This window comes from Electrophorus electricus, chromosome 8, assembly GCF_013358815.1.
Source record: "Electrophorus electricus isolate fEleEle1 chromosome 8, fEleEle1.pri, whole genome shotgun sequence".
In the NCBI taxonomy this organism is placed as follows: domain Eukaryota; kingdom Metazoa; phylum Chordata; class Actinopteri; order Gymnotiformes; family Gymnotidae; genus Electrophorus; species Electrophorus electricus.
In genome coordinates this window covers 5,064,825-5,086,826 of record NC_049542.1, presented here as the reverse complement: position 1 = coordinate 5,086,826, position 22,002 = coordinate 5,064,825, and the positions used below count along the sequence as shown (strand labels likewise).

At 39.3% G+C, this 22,002-nt stretch overlaps 2 protein-coding genes across 3 annotated transcripts in view; one reads left to right on the top strand and one right to left on the bottom strand.

The window, feature by feature from the left end:
- Window positions 1-22,002, top strand: part of LOC118241855 (polymeric immunoglobulin receptor-like) — a 433,448-nt gene that overhangs the window by 92,171 nt on the left and 319,275 nt on the right. The window lies entirely within an intron of this gene.
- On the bottom strand, window positions 162-21,071 carry LOC118241876 (polymeric immunoglobulin receptor-like). 2 transcript variants are annotated; one of them, XM_035529303.1, is made up of 8 exons: window positions 20,883-21,071; window positions 20,394-20,444; window positions 12,710-13,027; window positions 8,335-8,649; window positions 5,181-5,498; window positions 3,980-4,282; window positions 1,987-2,085; window positions 162-1,857 (listed from the first exon to the last, which is right to left on the bottom strand). In XM_035529303.1, exons 2-8 carry the CDS (start codon window positions 20,437-20,439, stop codon window positions 1,793-1,795), a joined length of 1,464 nt encoding a protein of 487 aa, XP_035385196.1. In that variant the 5' UTR covers window positions 20,440-20,444; window positions 20,883-21,071; the 3' UTR covers window positions 162-1,792. The 2 variants fall into 2 exon arrangements, with proteins under 2 accessions (XP_035385196.1, XP_035385197.1); XM_035529304.1 differs by lacking the exon at window positions 20,394-20,444.

Sequence of the window (22,002 nt, the reverse complement as noted above, 5' to 3'; positions counted from 1 at the left end):
GACGGACTTTAGTAGAACATGTGTGTGTATGTGTGTGTGCCAATTCTGCCCCAGCTAGACACATCACAGATAGTGATGCCCAACAGATAGTGGGATATCCAACTGCTGTCAGTGAACTGCACTCTACACACATTCTGCTGTCAAACTGCACCACACACACCTTCATGATGTACTTGTTTATTAGTGGGTGTAAACAGAAAACACAACTCTCTGTCCTGCTCTTTATTTATCAAACAGCAATAGACTCTCACAGTGGAAGTGATGCGTACAGACAACGGACGGCATTTGACTTTAAAAGGCATGATTAATAACAGAAAACATATGCTGCTATTTAAAGGTCAAATATCAAAAAATCCTTCAATAGAGATATACACATACAATGCAGAAAAACTATTCCTTGAGAAAAATACCATAATGTAATAATAAAACGCAATACATTTTTTACAGACTCATAGAGCAAAATGATGCTTGTAGGAGTCAGAATTTAGTTCTAGATTAACAATATTTAAATTGACATTTACAGCATTTAACATGTTGATTTAGCAGTTAGCCTCTTTTCTCAAGTGTACCAAAAACAAACAAACAAAACCCCCACAAGTTCTCTGGTTCTATATTTTTTCAATCTTAGTCCTGCCTCTACAAGTCCTACTTTATGCTAGTATCTAATTAGCAATTAGCAAGTAATTAGCACTGGTTCATCTCTATCGGACCGAACTACTGCACATTATTTCAGTGCCACTTAATGGGACAGGTTAGCGAAGAATCATATTTACTTTATTTTCCCTTAACCCAGGTGGACAAGACATGGTTGGAGTAAACTAAAGGAGCACATTTTGCTCCTTTAATTTAGAACAAAAGCTGCTAATGTTGCTAACAGACCATGCTTTTACTCAATAAATGTACACAATGTGATTTTAGACATTTATTAGACTTTTCAATATTACTTTATTCATGTATTTCACTACTTTGGTAAACTTATTTCAATCACCAAAACAGGTCCACATGAGTAAAGGTACTTTTTCACATGAGATGAAAAATTTCCATATTCCATACCTTGCTTTATACAGTGATCTATGTCACATTCTACCTCAATAGGAAGATAGCTGAGATTGTTCTGAACACAGTGATATCAAACATGTAAGTACCTTTAAGGTGAATTTAAGAAAATAAGCAGAACAGACATTGCTCTGAGCCTTCAGATGGTTAAATGTCAGTGGTACACCAAAATCTGTGAGCACCGAATTTTGTTACTGTAGAGCCTGCAACACACAGATCACCATTTCTGACGGCTGTTGTAAGAATATGTGACCACACCGTACTGTCATAAAAAAATGAGTTAAACACCAATCATGTATTTTAGGTGTTGTGATTTTTGATGGCTGGGTGCTGCTGCTCTCTGCTGATCCCAGATATAAATAACTTTGTGTAAATGAATGTATGAGGATGACAACATCTGTAGAGAGAAGGTAACACTCACCATCAGCAGCGTGGAGCACAAGGAGCAGATAAACACACACCTGCATTCTTACTGAGTTACACACACACACACACACACACAGCAGGACTGCTGCTACACACCGTACACACTCTTCAAAACTACAGTCTAGTGAATAATCTGACAGCTACACTTACAGTGGAGAGGAACTGTATTCAAATGAAGACATTCTGATAAATCTCTAACACACAGACTTGTTCAGGTCAGTGGGTACAGCTGATCAGATGTGTGTGGCAGGTCTGTTAAACAGGTGTGTAGGTCTGTAGCTGGTCTGTTGATTTCTCTTGGTTTTCTTCTCTACTGCAGACTAGCTGTTCCATCTCCACCAGCAGTGTTATAGTGAACTCTGCTCATTTCTGACACTGAAGCAGGTCACATGAACAAGAACAACTCAGTTCATTCAGGATCTGACTCACACATGGTAAAATGGATGTTAATGGGCACAATGAGAAAACAATCTGATTATAACAGCTTGCTAATGAGATTTTTACCTTTGTTTCTCTTGGTGTAATAAACCACAGCCACGATAATGTGGAGGAAGATCACAGTGACCAAAGCAAAGGGGATGTAGGGCAGAGTCTGAGGAGAGACTGTAACAACACAACAAACACTGACCCCAGTCTTACACAGCAGCAGAATACATTTATTTAACGCAGCTGTGAACTGTTTACTCTTCCAAACACTCCCTCTTAATCTAAATGTTAAACTAAACTAAATGTCATTTACTACTATTATTATTATCGTTAGTAGTAGTAGTATTCGTAGTAGTAGTATATAGTGGGGAATCATTTTATGGAGTTGATGGGAGAATATTATTAAACAAAAGCATCTTAAATTTAGTGGTAGTTGATGAACAGAATGAATGTGGGGCCTCTGCAAGAATAGAAAAGTATGATGAGTTGAAAGTACTGAAGGTTCTGTGCTTTCATGCATTTTACATGTTTACATTTATATTTTGTACTACAGAACTGATAAATGTACAGTTTGTAAAAGCAAAAGTCTTCGGTTCGCTGTGTTACTGGTGGTTAATAGGATGGCTAAGTGTGAGGTTACAGGTTCTATAGGTGCAGTGTGTCCTTCAGTCATTTTCTGTGAGTGAATGAATAAGGGGCTCCTGAGTCGAGTCTCTCTGTGTCTCTCTCTCTCTCTCTCTCTCTCTCTCAGTTCATTTCAGTTCAGTAAGCTTTACTGGCATGACCATATACAACTATAGTATTGCCAAAGCAGAATTACAACATGAACATTACACAACATTACAACCTTTGCAATTATGGAAATTAAGAATTCTGTTATGATAAAGAACTTGAAGAGAAACTGTAATTGGTCTGAAATAATAATAATTGGAAGAAGTAAAAGGGAAGAAGTGAAAAGAAAGGGAAATAAATAAATTATAAGAATGGAAAATAATAAATAGTTAATAATAATAAATAGTTAGGTAACTTTTATAAACTGGGTAATATAGTCTGTTTGTGTGTGTGTGTGTGTGTGTGTGTGTGTGTGTGTGTGTGTGTGTGTGTTTGGGTGGGTTAATCACTGTCCCTCATCTTATGGCAGGCAGATATGTATCACCCAGCTAAAGCGCTGCTTTCCTTCTTTTCGCCCAGTAGGATGGGCAGTTTGTCAGTGTTAGACAGACACTTAAAGTTGGGGTGGACCGTCTCAGATTTTGTATAGTAAATTTGCCGTATTTGGATGAATTTTTCACATTCAGTGAGGAAGTGCAGCTCTGTCTCTACAGTGTCATATTTACATTGCTGACAGAGTCTCTGTTCTCTGGGCAGCCATGACATTTATATCGGCTGGTCTGGACGGCCAGGCTGTGTTCTCTGAGTCTGGACTTTGTCAGCGTGGTTCTGTGTTTAATGTCAGTCACTGTGTACAGGTCGTCTGCTACCGTGTACTGATGTTTTAGGGCCAGATAACGCTGCATTTTGCTTTGTGCTTGTGTTTGTGTTCCAGTGGGTGATGTAGTTTAGTTTGTGAAGTGTAATAATTTGGTTTGGTCTGATTGTACTTCGGACTGGTCCTGATGTGTTAGTGTTAGTGTGTGTTAATGAACAGCACCAGCTGTGAGAGGAGACTCTTCTCTGCTCTTTTTTCCTTCTCTCCCTCTCCCTCTCCCTCCCTCTCTTTTTCTCTCTCTCCCTCTTTCTCCCCCCCTCCCTCTTTCTCTTTCTCCCCCTCTCTCTAGAGCAAATGAGAACAGTAGTAACTAAATAAGGAAACTAAACAAGTCGTGTGTAATATGGGTATATAACTGACTAGAACCTAAACAGGACAGAAGACAAGAGGCATTAACTACAGGCATGAAATACAAATACAAACAGAAGATGTAACTAGAAACAGACAGAAGTAGAACTGCAGATCCTGCCGCTGGATAGATTTTTTGTTTTATGTAGTACAGTAGTTAGTTATTGGTACAGATCAGTCACTATATGCAGTCAACAACATTTCATACATTAAATACACAAGAGGTTGGTTTACCTGTTACTTGAAGTTGCACATCTATAAGATGATAACTGCTGATGCTACACCTGTACTGTCCCCAGTCCTCTTTAGTCAGACCAGATATGAATAGAGAGAAATTTCTTGGAGCAGGAACTAGCTGAATTCTATCAGTGTAACGGTTTGTCTGGTCAATTGGGTAGATGACATCAGATTCATTTATAAAGCTCCATCTGACGGTTTTTGGCTCGGCCAGCAGTTCGGTGCAGTAACAGGGCAGCAGGACAGACCCTCCCACGTATCCACTCAGCACTGTGGGAGGCTTCACAACATCCTTACAGACTAGATAGAGCAGAAACACTGACATGTTACACTACTGTTATGAAGTAACCTGTACAACCAGTGACATTCATCTGTGACCCATCATATGAAGACAAAACAAATCCATTTGTGAAATGTTTAACATCCTTTTGTTACAGAATTGATGCAAGTTTATGCTCTCTGTCACATGCATTAAAATATAAATGGATTAGAAAAATCTTGTAGAGTCAGTGGTTCTAGCCCATCTGGTGTAACACACAGTTAGTGTTAACCATCCTCCAACTCCAGTCATGGTCAGTGTCTGACCACTGAACCACTGTTGGCTGGATATCTTTCACTGTCAGAACACTCTCAACCTACCAGTAGCACTGAATCCAGTAACACTGCTGTACCTGAACCACTCATACCAGTACAACACCCACTACCAAGCCTCCAGCACTGTAGTGGGATTGATGTGTGGAGAATGGTTCAGTATCCACATATACTGGGACATCTGTGGTCAGAAACTGACCAGTGATATCCTGGGTGCAGGGTGACACACAAACTGTGTAAGACACCAGGTGGACACAGTCTGTAATTATACCTACACATTCACTTATTAGAGGTACTGAAAGTGTTCAGTGAGGGCAGGTGAAATGTATGTCAGTTGTGTTTAACTCTTCTAGACTGGTGACAGAGGGTGTCTGGTGACTAATATCTGAGGATAATGTGGTCCACATGATAGATACATAAATATGTAATGGTGTTTCTCTATTTTTAAATGTCCTGTTTTTGAATTTCAGTCATAAGTGGTGAATGTATTTATATTACATTTAATTGTATGTTTAAAAAGAAAAGTTCATTCTGGAAAATGAACCAAGCTAAATCTACTTATGTGATTTTCTTTGCATTAGGACTGTGTTTACTAATAATATTTTACCTGAAACATAAAGTTTGATGTCTTTGTGTTTATTCCCTTTAGTTTGACACCTGTAGTCTCCCTCATCCTCTTCAGTCAGGTGTGATATGAGTAGAGAGAGATTTCCTGGAGAGTGAGCAGTATTCAGCTGAACTCTGTTTCTGTACTGTTCACTCTCACTGGAGATCACATCCCATGTGTTTCTGTTTGGGTTGTATTTCTTCCAGGTGAAACTCTCAGGTTCGTTGTGTAGTTCGATGCAGCTGCAGGGTAGCAGTACTGAGTCTCCTGTGTGTGCAGTGATGAGTTTTAGCTCCCTGTTGTGTTCCAGTACACAACCTGTAGAAACACACCCCACTGTCAGACTCCACCACATGTGCCTGTAAGATTAATACATATTTACTTTAATATTATATGATTTTTGGCATTGTCCTAATGACATTTTTATCCTTATAACCCTGATAGTTAGAAGGCGTAACTGAATAATTCAGTTTCTCCATTTAGGTAACAATTTGAGGTATGTTTGTTTGTTGGTAAGCAGAAATATAACACATTTTTAATATTTGATCAAAATCTGCATTTCAATTTTACTAACACTTTCCTTAAAACTGGTCTTCATAAATCCTTCGTAACAGCTCATGCAAACCTACATATGACTTTATAAAGGCTGATTCTGACAGACATTAACTGTTATATAGGCTTCTCTTGGTAACATAATACTATCGGTTGATTAATTTATATAACACCTCAGTCAGGTGAGTTAAAATAACATATGTTAAGATAACATAAACCTTTATAACTACTGTAGTAATAAGGTTTGCACATTTGTAACTCAGACAGGTCCATCATGTGATATTAATATTGAGACTTGGTGGTGAGGCTGAAATGAAACTCCCATATGACTCTTTTGTAAATTACTCTGTATTCAAAGTGATATGTTGCCTATTTTGCCCTGGTCCTTAAAAAACTGTTCAATTTTGCTCTTCATAAGATGTTTATGTATGTCTAAGGTAACGGCATAACATTAGTAGACAGGGAAAGGTCAGAGACAACATGTATAACTGTGAAGCCTTCACTACAATTCTTTATATCAAGCCAGCCATCCACTGCCACATACAACACGATACTGATCACATTCTTCAAGTGCTCGTGTGTGTTCAGTTTTCCACCTCATCTCACTTGGTATGTGTGTGTGTCTAGTTGTGTCTATACAGGCAAAGGTCTGAGTAGGAACCATTCTAACAGAAATGGGACCTTATAGAGATGATCCAGTTAGATTCCCATTCTAATTACATTCCCATCACATTCCTATTAAGACTTAAGCGTCGGTCACATCTAACTGCCACCTTGCTAATGTTTTCACATGGGTGGAGCAAAATCAGATGACTATGTGCCTTGATAGTGTTCTTGGAGGGAAATTTGGAGGAAACAGTCATTCAGAAAACAACTATCACTATCTGACTTGTTAGTCTGGTTTTTGAGACATTGTGTTAATAATGAGTATAAAGATAACAGCTATTTTTTTCTTTCAGAAAGAAGCAAGTAAAGCCCAGTCCTCTAGTTTTCCTCTAGTAAATTTAAACTAGATTAACTTGACACAAACATTGATCTAAATCATAGATCCATATATTATAGATTAGTGGGTGCAACATGAACTTACTCACTACCGCAAGCAAATTCCCGCAGTTTTCGCATTTTCATCCATGCTCATTCAAGTCAAAGGGTTTATTTGCCAGGCAGATTTTACTTGCATTCGGTGTGACCACTGCTTTTTTACTGCAGATTCAGAGTCCGATGCCACCTTCAAATTTAGCCTAAATAAGATGCCTTAGCAGGCAGCATATTTCAGGGGGTGAACAGTGACCACACTTAAGCAACAGTCTAGGATTTAGAAACATATTAGTTATGGCTTCCATACACATTCCAAAAAATTCTAAAACAATAAATTTAAAGCCTCATGTCAACCAGCTACAAGATTTGGAGAAATTTGGATACATTTGGTACATTTGGAGATGAACATGCTTCATAAGAACTGTGCAGATATATATATATATATATATATATATATATATATATATATATATATATATATATATATATATATATATATATATTTATTTATTTATTTTTCTTATGGAACCTTTGATACTAAGGCACCAAAGCTCATATCACACAGTGTACCGAAGCTTTTATCAGTTACTATTACCACTAATATTACCACTAAAGGTACTATTACCACTAATATTACCACTAAAGTTACTAATAACATGTGACTACTGATGGTGGAAGCTTCAAACATCACTGAAGCACAGGATGAGGATGAGACTGTTTCATAAGTTTGGTACTGTCCTATAACTTGGAAGTCAAAAGGGAGAATAAACATTTCATAACGCCAACCTGTTGTTTTTACATAAAAGGGAAACAATGATTTTAAACAAATTATTGCAGAATTTAATTACTAAACATCATTACTGATCATCCATTTTTTTTTAATGACATATGAAGGCGGTGGAGTGTTGTATTATTCATAGTGCTGCGCAGTTTTTAATCTATGGCTGCTATAATTTCTGAAAACCACCAGGTGTCGCTGTTTTGTCACCAGCTTTCAACGCTCCAATGCTTCGAATCCTTCAGCAGTACAATAAGGAAGAACCTCAAACCCTTCACAGGACTTCGTCTGCACATCATTACCAAGAAGGAAGTTAAACAGTAAACACTAGAATAACGAGAAGGCTAATAACGTTACCAAACAACAATAAACTCACGGGAGGACGAGAGAGCGCACATTCAGATACCCACAACCAAGATGATAAAACAAGGGATATTTATACAAAGAGTAACGAATGCAAACTAGGCAAAGATGAAAACAGTGACAGAAAAACCAAACGAGGGGTCGGAACAGAAAAACCAAATCAAAGAAGCATGTGTGTTAAAAACCTGAGACATTCTTACTTGAACTGCCCAAGACATTTGTTACAATTAAAGGAGTATTTGACCATCACTGAACTAAATGTTACTGCTAATGTGCACAGATGACAGCATAACAACAAATATGACAGCAGAAAGTCTACAAGTAACTCAGACAACCAAGACTTTGCTAGTGTGGATACATAAGAAAACCTTAAAGCTGGATTTATCATTTGCAGTTGGATTTGGATCAAATACAGTGTTTTACCTTTAATGGTGAGTCTGATGGCTTTATAGTTCCACTGGTTAAGATAACACCTGTAGTCTCCCTCATCCTCTTCAGTCAGGTGTGATATGAGTAGAGAGAGCTTTCCTGGAGAGTGAGCAGTACCCAGCTGAACTCTGTTTCTGTACTGTTCACTCTCACTGATGATCACGTCCCATGTATTTCTGTTTGTGTTGCGTTTCCTCCAGGTGAAATTCTCAGGTTTGGTGTGTAGGTCAGTGCAGGAACAAGGCAGCAGTACTGAGCCTCCTGTGTATGCAGTGATTTCGGAGATCCTGTGATGTTCCAGTATACAGCCTACAGAAACACACCAATAGAAGACCTTCAGTATGTGATAATAATGATTAGATGTCACTTACCAAGTGAGGCAACTAGTAAATCTGAACAGATGTGAGCACCTCAAACCATGTAGTACCTTCCTGTTCTTGAAACTGGGTGATGAAGCTGAAATGAAACTCCCATATGACTCTGTTGTAAATTACTTTGTACTGAAAGTGATGCATTTGCCCTGGTCCTGAAATAAAGTGTTCCATTTTGATGTTTATATGATTGTGAATGTCTTAAGTAATGCCATAAAACTAACAGTTAAATAAAGGTCAGACACAATATATGTAACTCTGTGATAGCGCATCAGTGTGGAAGCCTTCACTAGAATTCTTTATATTAAGTCAGCAATTGTCACGGAACGCTCCCCTCGCCACTGGTCACGTGGTACGGCCCACCGCCTGCAGTTGAAGTCACTTTTTGTTCTGTAACCACGCCCCCATGATGGCACACACCTGCCCCTGGTTTAATGTTGTGTGTGTGTGTGTGTAGTTAAACCCCTGTTGGTGTGTGCATTAGTGTTGGTCATTGTTTGTGTTGCTAGTCCTACGTGTATTCATGTTAAACGTATATGTTTGTGTTGCCGTCGTTAGTGTTCCTGCAGTGTTACGTGTATTCGTGTTATCCGTTTATGTTTTGTGAGTGCCGTCGTCGTAAGCGTTACGTGTTATTAAATGTCTGTCAAAGTCGAGGGAGTCTGTACGTCCTGCTCCGCGCCCTGCGGCACTCCAGCTGTTACAGCAATCAAGTGGCACATACAACAAATGCTACAGATTCTTGAAGTGCTGATGTTTGTTCAGTTTTCCACCTGATCTCACTGAGTTTGTCTGTGTGTCTAGTGAGGGGTCTGGTGTTGTCTGTACAGGCAAAGGTCTGAGTAACAGAAATGATCCAGTTAGATTCCCATTCTAATTAGATTTCCATTCCCATCATGTATGAAGACTTAAGCGTCGGTCACATCTAACTGCCACCTCGCTCATGTTTTCACATGGGTGGAGCAAAATGAGGGGATTATGGGCGGTCTTGGTATTGTGTAATTTTGGGGAATGTAGTCCTTCAGAAAACAGCTAACACTACTTGTGACATTGTTTTAATAATTAGTATAAGAATAGCAGCTGCTTTTCTTTCAGAAAGAAGCAAGTAAAGCTCTTGCCCCTTCAAGTGAATGAGGTTTTTCACCAGGCAGATTTTTCTCGTGTTCGGTGTGAAAGATTATTTATACTGCAGATTTAGTGTCTTATGCTGCCTTTAAATTGAACCTAAATAAGATGCCTTAGCAGGCAGCATATGTCAGAGGGAGAACAGTGATCACACATTTATTCAACAGTCTTGGATCTGGAAGCATATTGGTCATTATTTCCATAGACATTCCAGAAAATTCTAATCTAAAGCCTCAACCCAAGCAGCTACAAAATTAAGATAAAAAAAAGAGCAAAATTACAAGTCTTTATACATAAATGCTTCATGAACTACAAATTCCATAATGCCCTCATACAGGTAGCTGAGATGTGTGTACACTGAGAGAGACTGAGCTACAACGTCATTTGTCATGGCATACTATGTCATTTCAACCAAGAAAATCATAACATATTTATATGTGTAGGCCAAACTCTCAACTATGAAGTCTTGTTCTTGTTTGCCCCAACTGCTGTGGTCATCTGTGGTCTCTTGCAGAGATATTGTTATTCATCAATTGTTATTCAGGACAGTAAATCACTCTACCAGCTGTGGGTTCCTCTTGGATGTGCTATGACAGGGATGCTGCTCGTATGTGGTCACTCTTTGATTAGTCAGTGTTGGACAAACTCTGCTGTTGATCAATCAAGATAAGAATAAAGAAATTCTGAACCGTGTGGAGTTAATGCTGGAGCAGAGCTGAGAGTGGAGCTGGAGCAGAGTTGGTGGGCTGAAGACGTACATTTGGAGAAATCTCTCCCTTGGGCTTGTGCTCTCTCTCTCTCTCTCTCTCTCTCTCTCTATGCCTCAGCAGACATACTCTACTGTTCCCGGCCTGGCCACCCACTTCACCTTCTTTAACCCTTTGCTACATTTAACTTATGAAGCTCGGCTCTCCGTGTACTATTTGCAATGACACTGATGGAGTCCAGACACTCGCAGATGATGTTAATCACTCATAATTTCTGAAGAGAGGGGAAATCCAAAGGTGTAGTCAAAATTCTCTACACTGGTAGATTGAGGCCGAGTGAAGAGCCAGCTATATTTTTATATATATTTAGAGTGCTGACACCAGTTTCCTGTAAAGTATCCAATCTCTGCACTGCAAGTTTAGTAGGTCAAATCCTATGTTAGGCTGACAGAACCACTGAAAAAGCAGGATGTATTAAGACAGGAATTTTAGAAAGGTGGTTATGCATATTCTCATAACACATGCTAGACAATGCAGTAGAGCATTCTCTTCAGAATATAAATTGTAATTACAGGCATAATTTGGAATCAGATACATTTTGTAGTTTTATGTGCATTAAACCTTTGCCTGCACCTCTGCCTTTGGTTGTAGGTAAGTGGGACAGGGGTAAATAATTACAGTAACAGAAGCTCCAAATATGTCACTTGTAATGTCAAGCTGACATCAACATTGACTAAATCAACTTTTATGACTGTTTGTTTATGCCCATTTGCAACTTGTCATAGCAAAGCCTTGCTTCTTATTTTAGATGTTTTAAATCAAAAATCTAAAATAAGAACACATTAGTGATTTTGATCCAGCTGGTCCACCAACATTAATGATCTGCACACTGTGCAGTTTTCAGAACGATTATGTAACGCAGAGGCAGACAGGACTTGATGCACATGTGTAAACGAAAGTTCTTCATTTGCAAAACAGGTGGACACAACGGCAAAATTAACAAAATGATGAAAAATAAACACTGACTAAATGGAACACCAAAAAGGGAGAAAAATGATACAGGAACTGTGCAGAAACAATAAAATTATGATGTATCATTTAATACTAAGGCATCAAAGCTCGTATCAAACAGTGTACCGAAGCTTGTATCAGTTACTATTGCTACTAAAGTTAATATTACCATTAATATTACCACTAAAGTTACTAACAACACGTGACTAATGATGGTCGAAGCTTCAGATGTCACTGAAGCACAGGATGAGGGTGAGACTGTTTCATAAGTTTGCCACTGTCCTATAACTTGGAAGCTTTATCTTTTTACTAAAAAAAAATTGTAAATGTGCTAATTATAGAAGTCAAAAGCGAGAGTAAACGTTTCATAACGCCAACCTGTTGTTTTTACATAAAAGGGAAACAATGATTTTACACAAATTATTTCAGAATTTAATTGCTAAACATCATTACTGATCATCCATTTTTTTTAATGACATATGAAGGCGGTGCAGTGTTGTATTGTTTATAGTGCTGCGCAGTTTTGAATCTTTAGCTGCTATAATTTCTGAAAACCACCAGGTGTCGCTGTTTTGTCACCAGCTTTCAATGCTCCAACGCTTCGAATCCTTCAGCAGTACAATAAGGAAGAACCTCAAACGCTTCACAGGACTTCGTCTGCACATCATTAGCAAGAAGGAAGTTAAACAGTAAACACTAGAATAACGACCAGGCTAATAACGTTACCAAACAACAATAAACTCATGGGAGGACGAGAGAGCGCACATTCAAAGACCCACAACCAAGACGATAAAACAAGGGATATTTATACAAAGGTTAACGAATGCAAACTAGACAAAGATGAAAACAGTGACAGGAAAACCAAACGAGGGGTCGGAACAGAAAAACCAAAACAAAGAAGCATGTGTGTTAAAAACCTGAGAAATTCTTACTTGAACTGCACAAGATATTTGTTACAATTAAAGGAGTATTTGACCATCACTGAACTAAACGTTACTGGTAATGTGCACAGATGACAGCACAACAACAAATATGACAGCAGAAAGTCTACAAGTAACTCAGACAACCAAGACTTTGCTAGTGTGGATACATAAGAAAACCTTAAAGCTGGATTTATCATTTGCAGTTGGATTTGGATCAAATACAGTGTTTTACCTTTAATGGTGAGTCTGATGGCTTTATAGTTCCACTGGTTAAGATAACACCAGTATTCTCCCTCATCCTCTTCAGTCAGGTGTGATATGAGTAGAGAGAGCTTTCCTGGAGAATGAGCAGTACCCAGCTGAACTCTGTTTCTATACTGTTCACTCTTATTGGTGATCATGTCCCATGTTTGTTTTCTTGTGTTGTATTTCTGCCAGGTGAAACTCTCAGGTTTGGCGTGTGGGTCAGTACAGGAGCAGGGCAGCAGTACTGAGTCTCCTGTGTATGCAGTGATGACGTCTGTCCTCAGAATCCCTACCAACATGCAGCCTGCAGAAACACACAGGATAAAGGCCTTCACTATTAAACATGGCTGCACATGTACATGTAAAATGGCTATTATTACATATGACATAATTAATTATTATTATATATGACATACTCCATTATTATTATATATGACATACTTAATTGCTCCAGGTCCAGTCACCTGATGGTACTGATGGTACCAGCCAAATGATGATGGTACTGGAAATCACTAAGAGGTTTCCCAATAGATGTTGGTATGATGGATGCATGACCATCAAGTTATAAGATGTCTGATTATATTGATTATAGATTGTCTCTCTCCCTCCCTCCTTCCTTCTCTCCCTCTCCCTTCCCACTAAAGTTACTACCACTAACATTCCCACTAAAGTTATTACCACTAACATTCCCACTAAAGTTACTAATAACATGTGACTAATCGTGTTTGAAGCTTCAAACATCACAGATACACAGGATGAGGTTGAGACTGTTTCATAAGTTTGGCACTGTCCTATAACTTGGAAGCTTTATCTTTTTACTAAAAAATTGGAAATGTGCAAATTATAGAACCCAAAAGGGAGGGTAAATGTTTCATTACATCAGCCTGTTGTCTCCCAGTACAGTTTTGTATTATGTTTTCACATAAAAGGGGAAACAATAATTTTAAACTAATTATTGTAGAATTTAATTACTAAACATCATTACTGATCATCATTTTTTTTTAATGAAATATGAAGGCGGTGGACTGTTGTATTGTTTATAGTGCTGCGCAGTTTTGAATCTATGCCTGCTATAATTTCTGAGAACCACCAGGTGTCGCTGTTTTGTCACCAGCTTTCAATGCTCCAATGCTTCGAATCCTTTAGCAGTACAATAAGGAAGAACCTCAAACGCTTCACAGGACTTCGTCTGCACATCATTTCCAAAAAGAAAGTAAAAACACACCTGTAGATAAAAACACAGCTGCATTCCACAACACACCACACACAGCTACAGCAGTAACGCTGCTACACATCTTATACACTCTACAAAACTACAGTGTATTGAACACTGAAAACTGTAGCCCAGACTACAGTTTGTCTGTGGGAATCACCACACAACTATGACCTGGAACTCTACAACTCTCTCAGTAGAACTCCACTGAAATTCACCACCCACTAATGTCCACAGTAGAGGGGAAGTGTGTTCAAGTGCAAAATAAATTATTCCTCCACTTCTTTCTCTCTCACATACAGACTAAATCTAACAGTGAAACAGTGTCTTTCTAGTGTCATCACTTCCTCCTGAGCTGCCCAGTGTTCAGTCCCCATCCTCAGTAAAGTGATCCTGCAGTAAGAAGTAGTGCTACACAGTGATCCCCCTCAGCACTGTTTGGTCACATCATTTCACTCCTGCACTTAGTGATCAGAGGACCAAACTGAATGTGTAGCTTAGCAAATATTAGACAGATCAGACAGGAAGAGCTCTAGACTACATGCTGATCAAAATAAACATTGATCATTTAACCAGGTAAACATGAGGATGGTCTGATAACATTCATATTATTCATAAAGTACAGGTGGAATGCAGCAGTCTATGATCATGTTGTAGTTTGTCATACTATTAAGAAAAAACTACTTAAGAGAAGCTGTGAAATCCACCCACTGACATAGAACCACTAAAGGAGTCACCAAAGTAAAGACCACTTTGGCTGTAGATAGTACAATGTCATCACAACCCAACAGTTATCACAGGAAGTAGAAACATTTTTTCTCACATTTTCTCTTTGTTACTTTGTTCTTTTTGTTGTTAAAGCTGTCAAAAGCTGGTTAACAACTGTTTGCTAAATGGTGAATATCTTTAACATAACTAATTGAGGCTGTAGGCTAGTGTGCACTGCACTGTAACAACAACAACAACAACAACAAAATAAAATAAAAACTGTAAAAAGACAAACCCCCTAAAAAGCAAAAATAGTAATAAATAAATCTATAAATAAAAGAACTGAGAACAGCAATAGAGAGAGTGGGCTTCCTTGCCTAGTACCTCTATGCACATTTTGTGATGGTATTATATTAGTACTGACTGTGGCCTTAGGTGTGGTGTTAAAGATTTTACGCAATGTGAGGAGAAAAACTTCCAGTTTTCTTTACTGAAGGCCTTTTCTGCATAGCAGTTTCTAATATGTGGAGTGAGGTGTAACGTATTTGTCACGGTTGGCCGGGCAGCCAGCGGGAGGGACACGCCCACTCCTGCTAGGGATCACACTAAACACCTGCCTCATTCCCAGTCTCCTGCCTACTAATCACCTTCACCTGTTCCTTGTTCATTCTCTCTATTTAAACTCACAGGTCAAGAGAGAGTGCAGCACATTAGTGGCCTGTCGGGCTGCTCACTCCCAACGTGTACATCGCTACAAGGACTACTGGAACAGAGTAGTGTTTGTCGTTAGTAGTGGTATCGTCACATATTGACAATGGAAAATAAAGAGCACTTTGGCGCAACCTTGCCTCTCGCTCCCTCTGAACTGCCACCGTCACAGTATTAGGTTAAGTAGTCTACCCTGTTAATGGCTGAGTGTCTCCTTTGATGAAACCAGTTTGATCAGGGTGTATCAGTGATGGAATAATATGTTCTAATCTAATGGCTAATGCTTTGCTATTTATTTATTTTTTTCCATTTTTTATTTCAATGTTTCCAAGAGATGATATAGAGTTTTACTTAGAGATGGGGTTTGTACTTAGAGATGTAGATTTCATTAAAAGGACCAAATAAGGAAGGACTTTAATAAAATATGTTCAGAGTTGTAGACCAGTACCACAGACCAAATATCTTTCACCTCCAAAGCAGCCTGACTGCTGTCCAAGGTGCTGAAACTGCACCCTTCAGCCAAGTTCAGAACCTGTGCTGTACACAGCTGCCCTGCATATGGCTGCCCAGTGGGACCCAGACAGGAGCCCCTGGTGCTTCCTCAGCTGTAGCTGTAGCCACTCACCTTCCCATCTCACCAAATACACCAAAAGGTCTTTAGAGGGCGCATATCCTACATTTTTCCTTTATTTTATAGTTTTCTTAGGTGTCTTCTTACAATGTTTTTGTGGCGTTATCTTCCAAAAAGAGTCTCAGTTCAATTTTACACAACTATTTTCCATCCTCTCTTTATCCCTTGGAATTAAACAGGCAGTTTCTGTTGCTGTTCCTTTAAGATGTAAGATAAATGAGCTCTGTTCTGATTGGCTGCCCTGTATTGTGCTTCATTTAAAAAGCACTAAGAGCTGAAATATGTCTGAGAACTGCAATGTAGGTGTTAGGGGTTAAACTGCTGTAGGCCAAAGAGGCAGAGATAAGTAAATGAGCTGGTTCTCATGACATCAGAGAAACAGTGATTTCAAAACAGGCTATTTTTACAGATTAGATTCCATATATGGACTGTAAGAAATGGGAGAGTAAATGTGTTTTGAAAATGTAACAATATTTACATATTACTTAAAAATTATTTATCTCAATAAAGTGAGTGACATTCAGTTTTTCATGGTATGGGCCCAGATATGACTTTTTCAAAACCAATAAGCAGAGTCCGTCTGCACTGTTTGTATTTGGTATCTTTTGTGGTGCTGTGGTTGTTAAGGTGCAATTCCATCTCTGAATCAGTGTCTCACCTATTTCACCTTCACTCTTGTTGCTACACTTGTATTCCACATTATGTTTGATTTACTGTTTCTTTTCAAGAACACAGAAGGTAAACACATGTGCTACAGTTTACAAACTTGATGCAAATTCCTGAACTTTATACAAATTCAGAAAACACTTTATTCAAAGTGACGTGTACTATATTTTGGAAATGCGAGGCAACTTCAGAAAACAGTTCCGTTGTGTTGTGACTGAGTTTGCAGCATTTCTGAAGTTGCTCTGCATTTCGGAGCTATAGCGCACATATTTCAATTCTAATGAATTTGCTTTTTTTATTTTTACATTTTCTGCACAATGGGTCTTCACACCCACCGTAGAGCTGGACCTGGATACCTCACTTGTCTTGCCAAATGTATTTATTCATCACTAGTCCAACTCTTTATCCTGTAGGTAGTGAGCTCTGCCGCTCCTCAGGTCTCCATGGTAACACAGAGTAGTATCGTCTTGGATATGATGAGCTTGTCAGAATTCATGAGATCAGAACTCACTGTAGCCTCTCCCTGAAACCCACCCCCACTCCCCACTTAGTAAAACACACAGAAGCACCAAACACATACATCATACACCACACGTAAAGGACTGTACCACATATACAGTCAACCACAATGAGGTGTGACCTCTGTCACAGGCAGCTGGATACAGAAGTGGGTAGTGGACAAGAGCTGCATCATAAACAGAATGAACAACTGAGGAAAAAATAGCACTAACAGAAACAGTGTGTGTTTTGTGTGTGTGTGTGTGCGCAGCAGCATGGGCTGTCCAAGCCTCATGACCAATTGATGAACAAATGAGGAATAAATAACACCAACAGAAATAAACAAGTGAGCACATTTCACACGTAGCACCCAGATTAGCAATAGATATGTGAGGAGAAAGCAGTGCATGCTGGGAATTCTCACATCTGTAAACTGGTAGCTATGACTATGGTGACAGAATAACTTAGGACTAAATAAGAAAAGTCTTTAAACTGGAGTCACTGGAGTGAATTTCTGCTGCCAGAGTCAGTTAGTGTTTGACTGATTAAACCTTGAAGTTTAGAACTGGATAACTGACACTGATGAGGATTTGGAGACTGTTTGACAGTCTTCATGGGTGAGTGAAAGAAGTAAACATGTCGTTCACACACCACTCAGAGAACAGCGCAGCAGCATTTTAAGCTCACGAACCCAAAAAGGAAGCATGCACATATGCATGTCTGTGTGTGTGTGTGTGTTATTTATGTATTGCTAAAGTGCACCAAGTTTAGTAATACATATGTGAGGAGGAAGAAATGCATGCTGGGAAACTGTACTGTCTTTATGGTTTTATTTTTTTTCTCATTTGTTCATTTTTATTTGTAAATTTTCCTAAGCACCTAAGATAAGAGGAACAACATAGGAGAACTTGAAGCCCAAACACCAAACAAGAAGAGAGAGAGAGAGAGAGAGAGAGAGAGAGAGAGAGAGAGAGAGAGAGAGAGAGAGAGAAAGAGATTGAGTGTGTGTGTGTGTGTGTGTGTGTGTGTGTGTGTGTGTGAGAGAGAGAGAGAGAGCAGGGCAGGGCAGGGGAGGGGGTGTTTTTGCATCTACAAGTATCACTTTGAATGTACATTTACTGTGTGTGTAGAATTGTCTTTCTCCAAGTCCTTCAGATGTGGATCTGGCCATCCTGCAGCAGCTGTGCATGTTTGTGTGTGTGTGTGTGTGTGAGAGAGAGAGAGAGAGTGTTAGTTATTTAGTTATGTATTGTTAAATTGTTAAACAGTGCTCCAAGTTTGCTAGGAGGAAGAGGTGCTTGCTGGGAAACTGTACTGTTTTTGTGATATTACAGTTTTTTGCAAGACACAAAAACGGGGACATGTGACACAATAATTGAAACCACTAACTCATGTAGCCCATCTCCTGACCTGTTATACAAAACCAAAAGCACCTTCCCTGATTTACACTCATATTGTATTTCTAAAACACATTTTTTTTTTCCAATACGTTAAACACAATTCTCTATATTGGACACATCATTCAACAGAAATACGTGTGTTTCTTATGGACAACCCTCAAATGCAAATGATGCATCCATTTATCAATTAACCAAACCCAGTACTCACAGGTGAAGACACTTGACGAATTTTACTAATGACACATAGAAATCAGAACCTGAGCACTATAAAGAGGCCACAGGCTCGATATCTTGGTTGGATATCAATGGAGGTCAGTATTGGAGAGCGAGGATGAGGAAGAGGATGAGGGCGAGGAAGAGCAACCATCACGGATGAGATCTGGGCCACTTTAGTTGACCATGTCGTTAAGCATGGGTTGTGTTTCAGGAAAGCTGAGTAGGGCTCTAGCCTAATTGGAGTCACTACACTGTAGGAAGTGTCAGCAAGTACTATAGTCAGTGTCCCTGAGCAGCACGGGGGTAAACCATAATAAACCATTTTACTTGTTAAACCATAACAAGTAAAAAACTGTCTTCACAGTGGGAGACAGCTGTCTGGCTAAAACCCTCTGAGAAGTCCTGATAGCTGAGACCTCCTAATGGAAATGGATTTATTCAGTACCAGTCCAACTCTTTAACCTGCAGGTAGTGAGCTCTGCCCCTCCTCTGGTCTCCACAGTAAAATAGAGTAATACCAACTTGTTTGACTGCTAGCTCAATAAGGGATATTATTGGTACGTCAAAATTCATGAGATCAGAATTTTCTTTAGTCTCTCCCCCAAACCCACCCACACTCCCCACTTGGGCAAACACACAGAAGCACCAAACACATACATCACACACCACATGTACAGGACTGCACCACATATACAATCAACCACAATGAGGTGTGACCTCTGTCACAGGCAGCTGGATACAGAAGTGGGTAGTGGACAAGAACTGCATCATACACAGAATGAGCAAGAGGAATAAATAACACACACAGAAATAAACAAGTGAGCACATTTCACATACTACACCATAATAAAAAAACAAACAAAAAAACAAATTGTTTTTGTAAATGTATAGACTTATAGGGCAAAATGATGCTTGTAAGAGTCACAATACTCTTTTTCTTAATTTCATCAGTCTTAGTTATGTCCCTACAATTCCTACCTTATGCTGGTCTGAAGTAACTAATTAGCAATTAGCAAGTAATTAGCACCGGTTCCTCTCTACCGGACCGAACCACAGCGCAGATTTCAGTGCCACTTAACAAATAAAATCAACAAATTTACTTTATTCTCCCTTAACTCGGGTGGACAAGACATGTTTGGAGTCCATATTTCGCTCCTTTAGAACAAAAAGCTGCTAACATTGCTAACAAACACTGGAAGCCAACAGCAACGATAGCTAATAGGATTTGTAAATAAGTCAGATATCGAGCTACATGTCCTCAAACCTCATCCAGGTCGCTTCCCGGTGACGTGTTTCTTCACTTGTCTAGTTCACAGTGAGTTATACGACACACCGACTAGTCTGGGAGACATTTATTAACACTTGGATGCGGTTTGACCGGCTTGAGAGAAGTTTGTGGGCATGCATTTACGAAGGCTATATTTGAGTTTCTGTTGACCTCCAGTGTTTGTTAGCAACGTTAGCATTTAACAGCTTTTGTTCTAAACTAAAGAGGCAAAATTTCTTGGTCGATAGACAGAATCTGGGGTAAGTGGTGAGCTGCTGCTCTCTGCTGCTCCCAGATATAAATACCTTTGTGCAAATGAATGTATGAGGATGACAACACCTGTAGAGAGAAGGTAACACTCACCATCAGCAGCGTGGAGCACAAGGAGCAGATAAACACACACCTGCATTCTTACTGAGTTACACACACTACACACAGCTACAGCAGGACTGCTGATACACACCGTACACACTCTTCAATACAGTCTACTGAATGACTTCACAGCTACACTTATAGTGGAGAGGAAGTGTATTCAGATGAAACTCTGACAAACTAAGCTCAACACAACACACACACCAAATATAGAGATGCGGTAGGTTTTGTAAGTTGTCATGTGGTACGTCCTCTTTCTTCCTTATCAGTCAGTGATCTATCAGATATTCTCACATTGTCAGTGAGGACGGTCTCATTCTTAGTTAAGTGGCTCCGTCCTTTGTCACAGAGAAACGATGTAGAAGCTCAGGGGGTGAGACCCAACATAACTTCCCTCACTGCTGTTTGGTCAGTTCATTTCACTACGACACCCAAAGTACTTCAAAGGCTTATTAATGAAAACAGTGTAACGCTTCTTACCTGGAGTGAGGAACAGGTGCTACGGGGTAACCGCGATGCGTGGAGTTAACATGGAGTGACACACACACTGGTGTGGGCAATCTGAAAGACTTTTATTCTCTCCTGGACCACTTCAAGCCAGGTCACACGGCTACCATCATTGTATTTACACATAAAGGAAACAGAGAAGGCGAGCAGAAAGGTGACGGTTCTCCCTTCACACAAACACACACACACACACACTCTCTCAGTTACTCAATTCACATTACCATAAAGCTCCCTCTTAAAGACGCAGTACAACTGTGTCTGTTACAAGAGCATGTGGAATTACAGCAGCCACAGTACTGGCTACCTGAGACTTTCAAAAAGTTTGAACAGATATTTAAAGGAGCATTTAATTTCAGAGCATTATTTTTTATTTATTTATACATAATGCAGTGCATGAAACATAAGTCAGGGTGTATTTTAATTGCACATGTTCAGTTTGATTAGTGTGGTTCAGTTTCAAATTTGATATGGAATTTGTTTGCAGGAGTAACGTGTTTGTTGGCCAAAAAACTGGTCCTCCTTCTGTAAGAATGTCACTCCACCACTAGAGATGTGAACTCTACTCACACCACAAATGTACTGTTGCTTTCAGACTGGACTGTCCAATTAAAATGAAAGCTAAAATAACCAATTTGACAGTCTATAGACTATTAAATAAATGTCTACAATCATGGACTTAATTCTCCAAATAAAGTGAAAGCTGCACTATGTAGAATGTATGTTGTCCACTACACTATCTGACAGAAACCTTGGCCTCACCATTAAGAAACAATGTCATCGTGAGGACTTACTGTGCCCTGGGCCTACATGGCACTGTGTTTACCGTCCCCTCTGCCCTGGTGGCACAATGTTTACCATGCCCTGGGCCCTGGGTGGTGCTGTGTTTACTGTCCACAAACTCAGGCATCTGAATGGTAATAAAGGATTTGAGTGAGACCTGAATCGGTCTTCATTTGTTTTGACAGACCAATCATAGCAGTCTCTAACACACAAATCAGGGGCAGTTATAACATTAGGCATGTTGGTGATATTTGTCATTGTTTCATACACATATTACTTAAATTATGGAAACTATGTAATTCTAAAACAAATG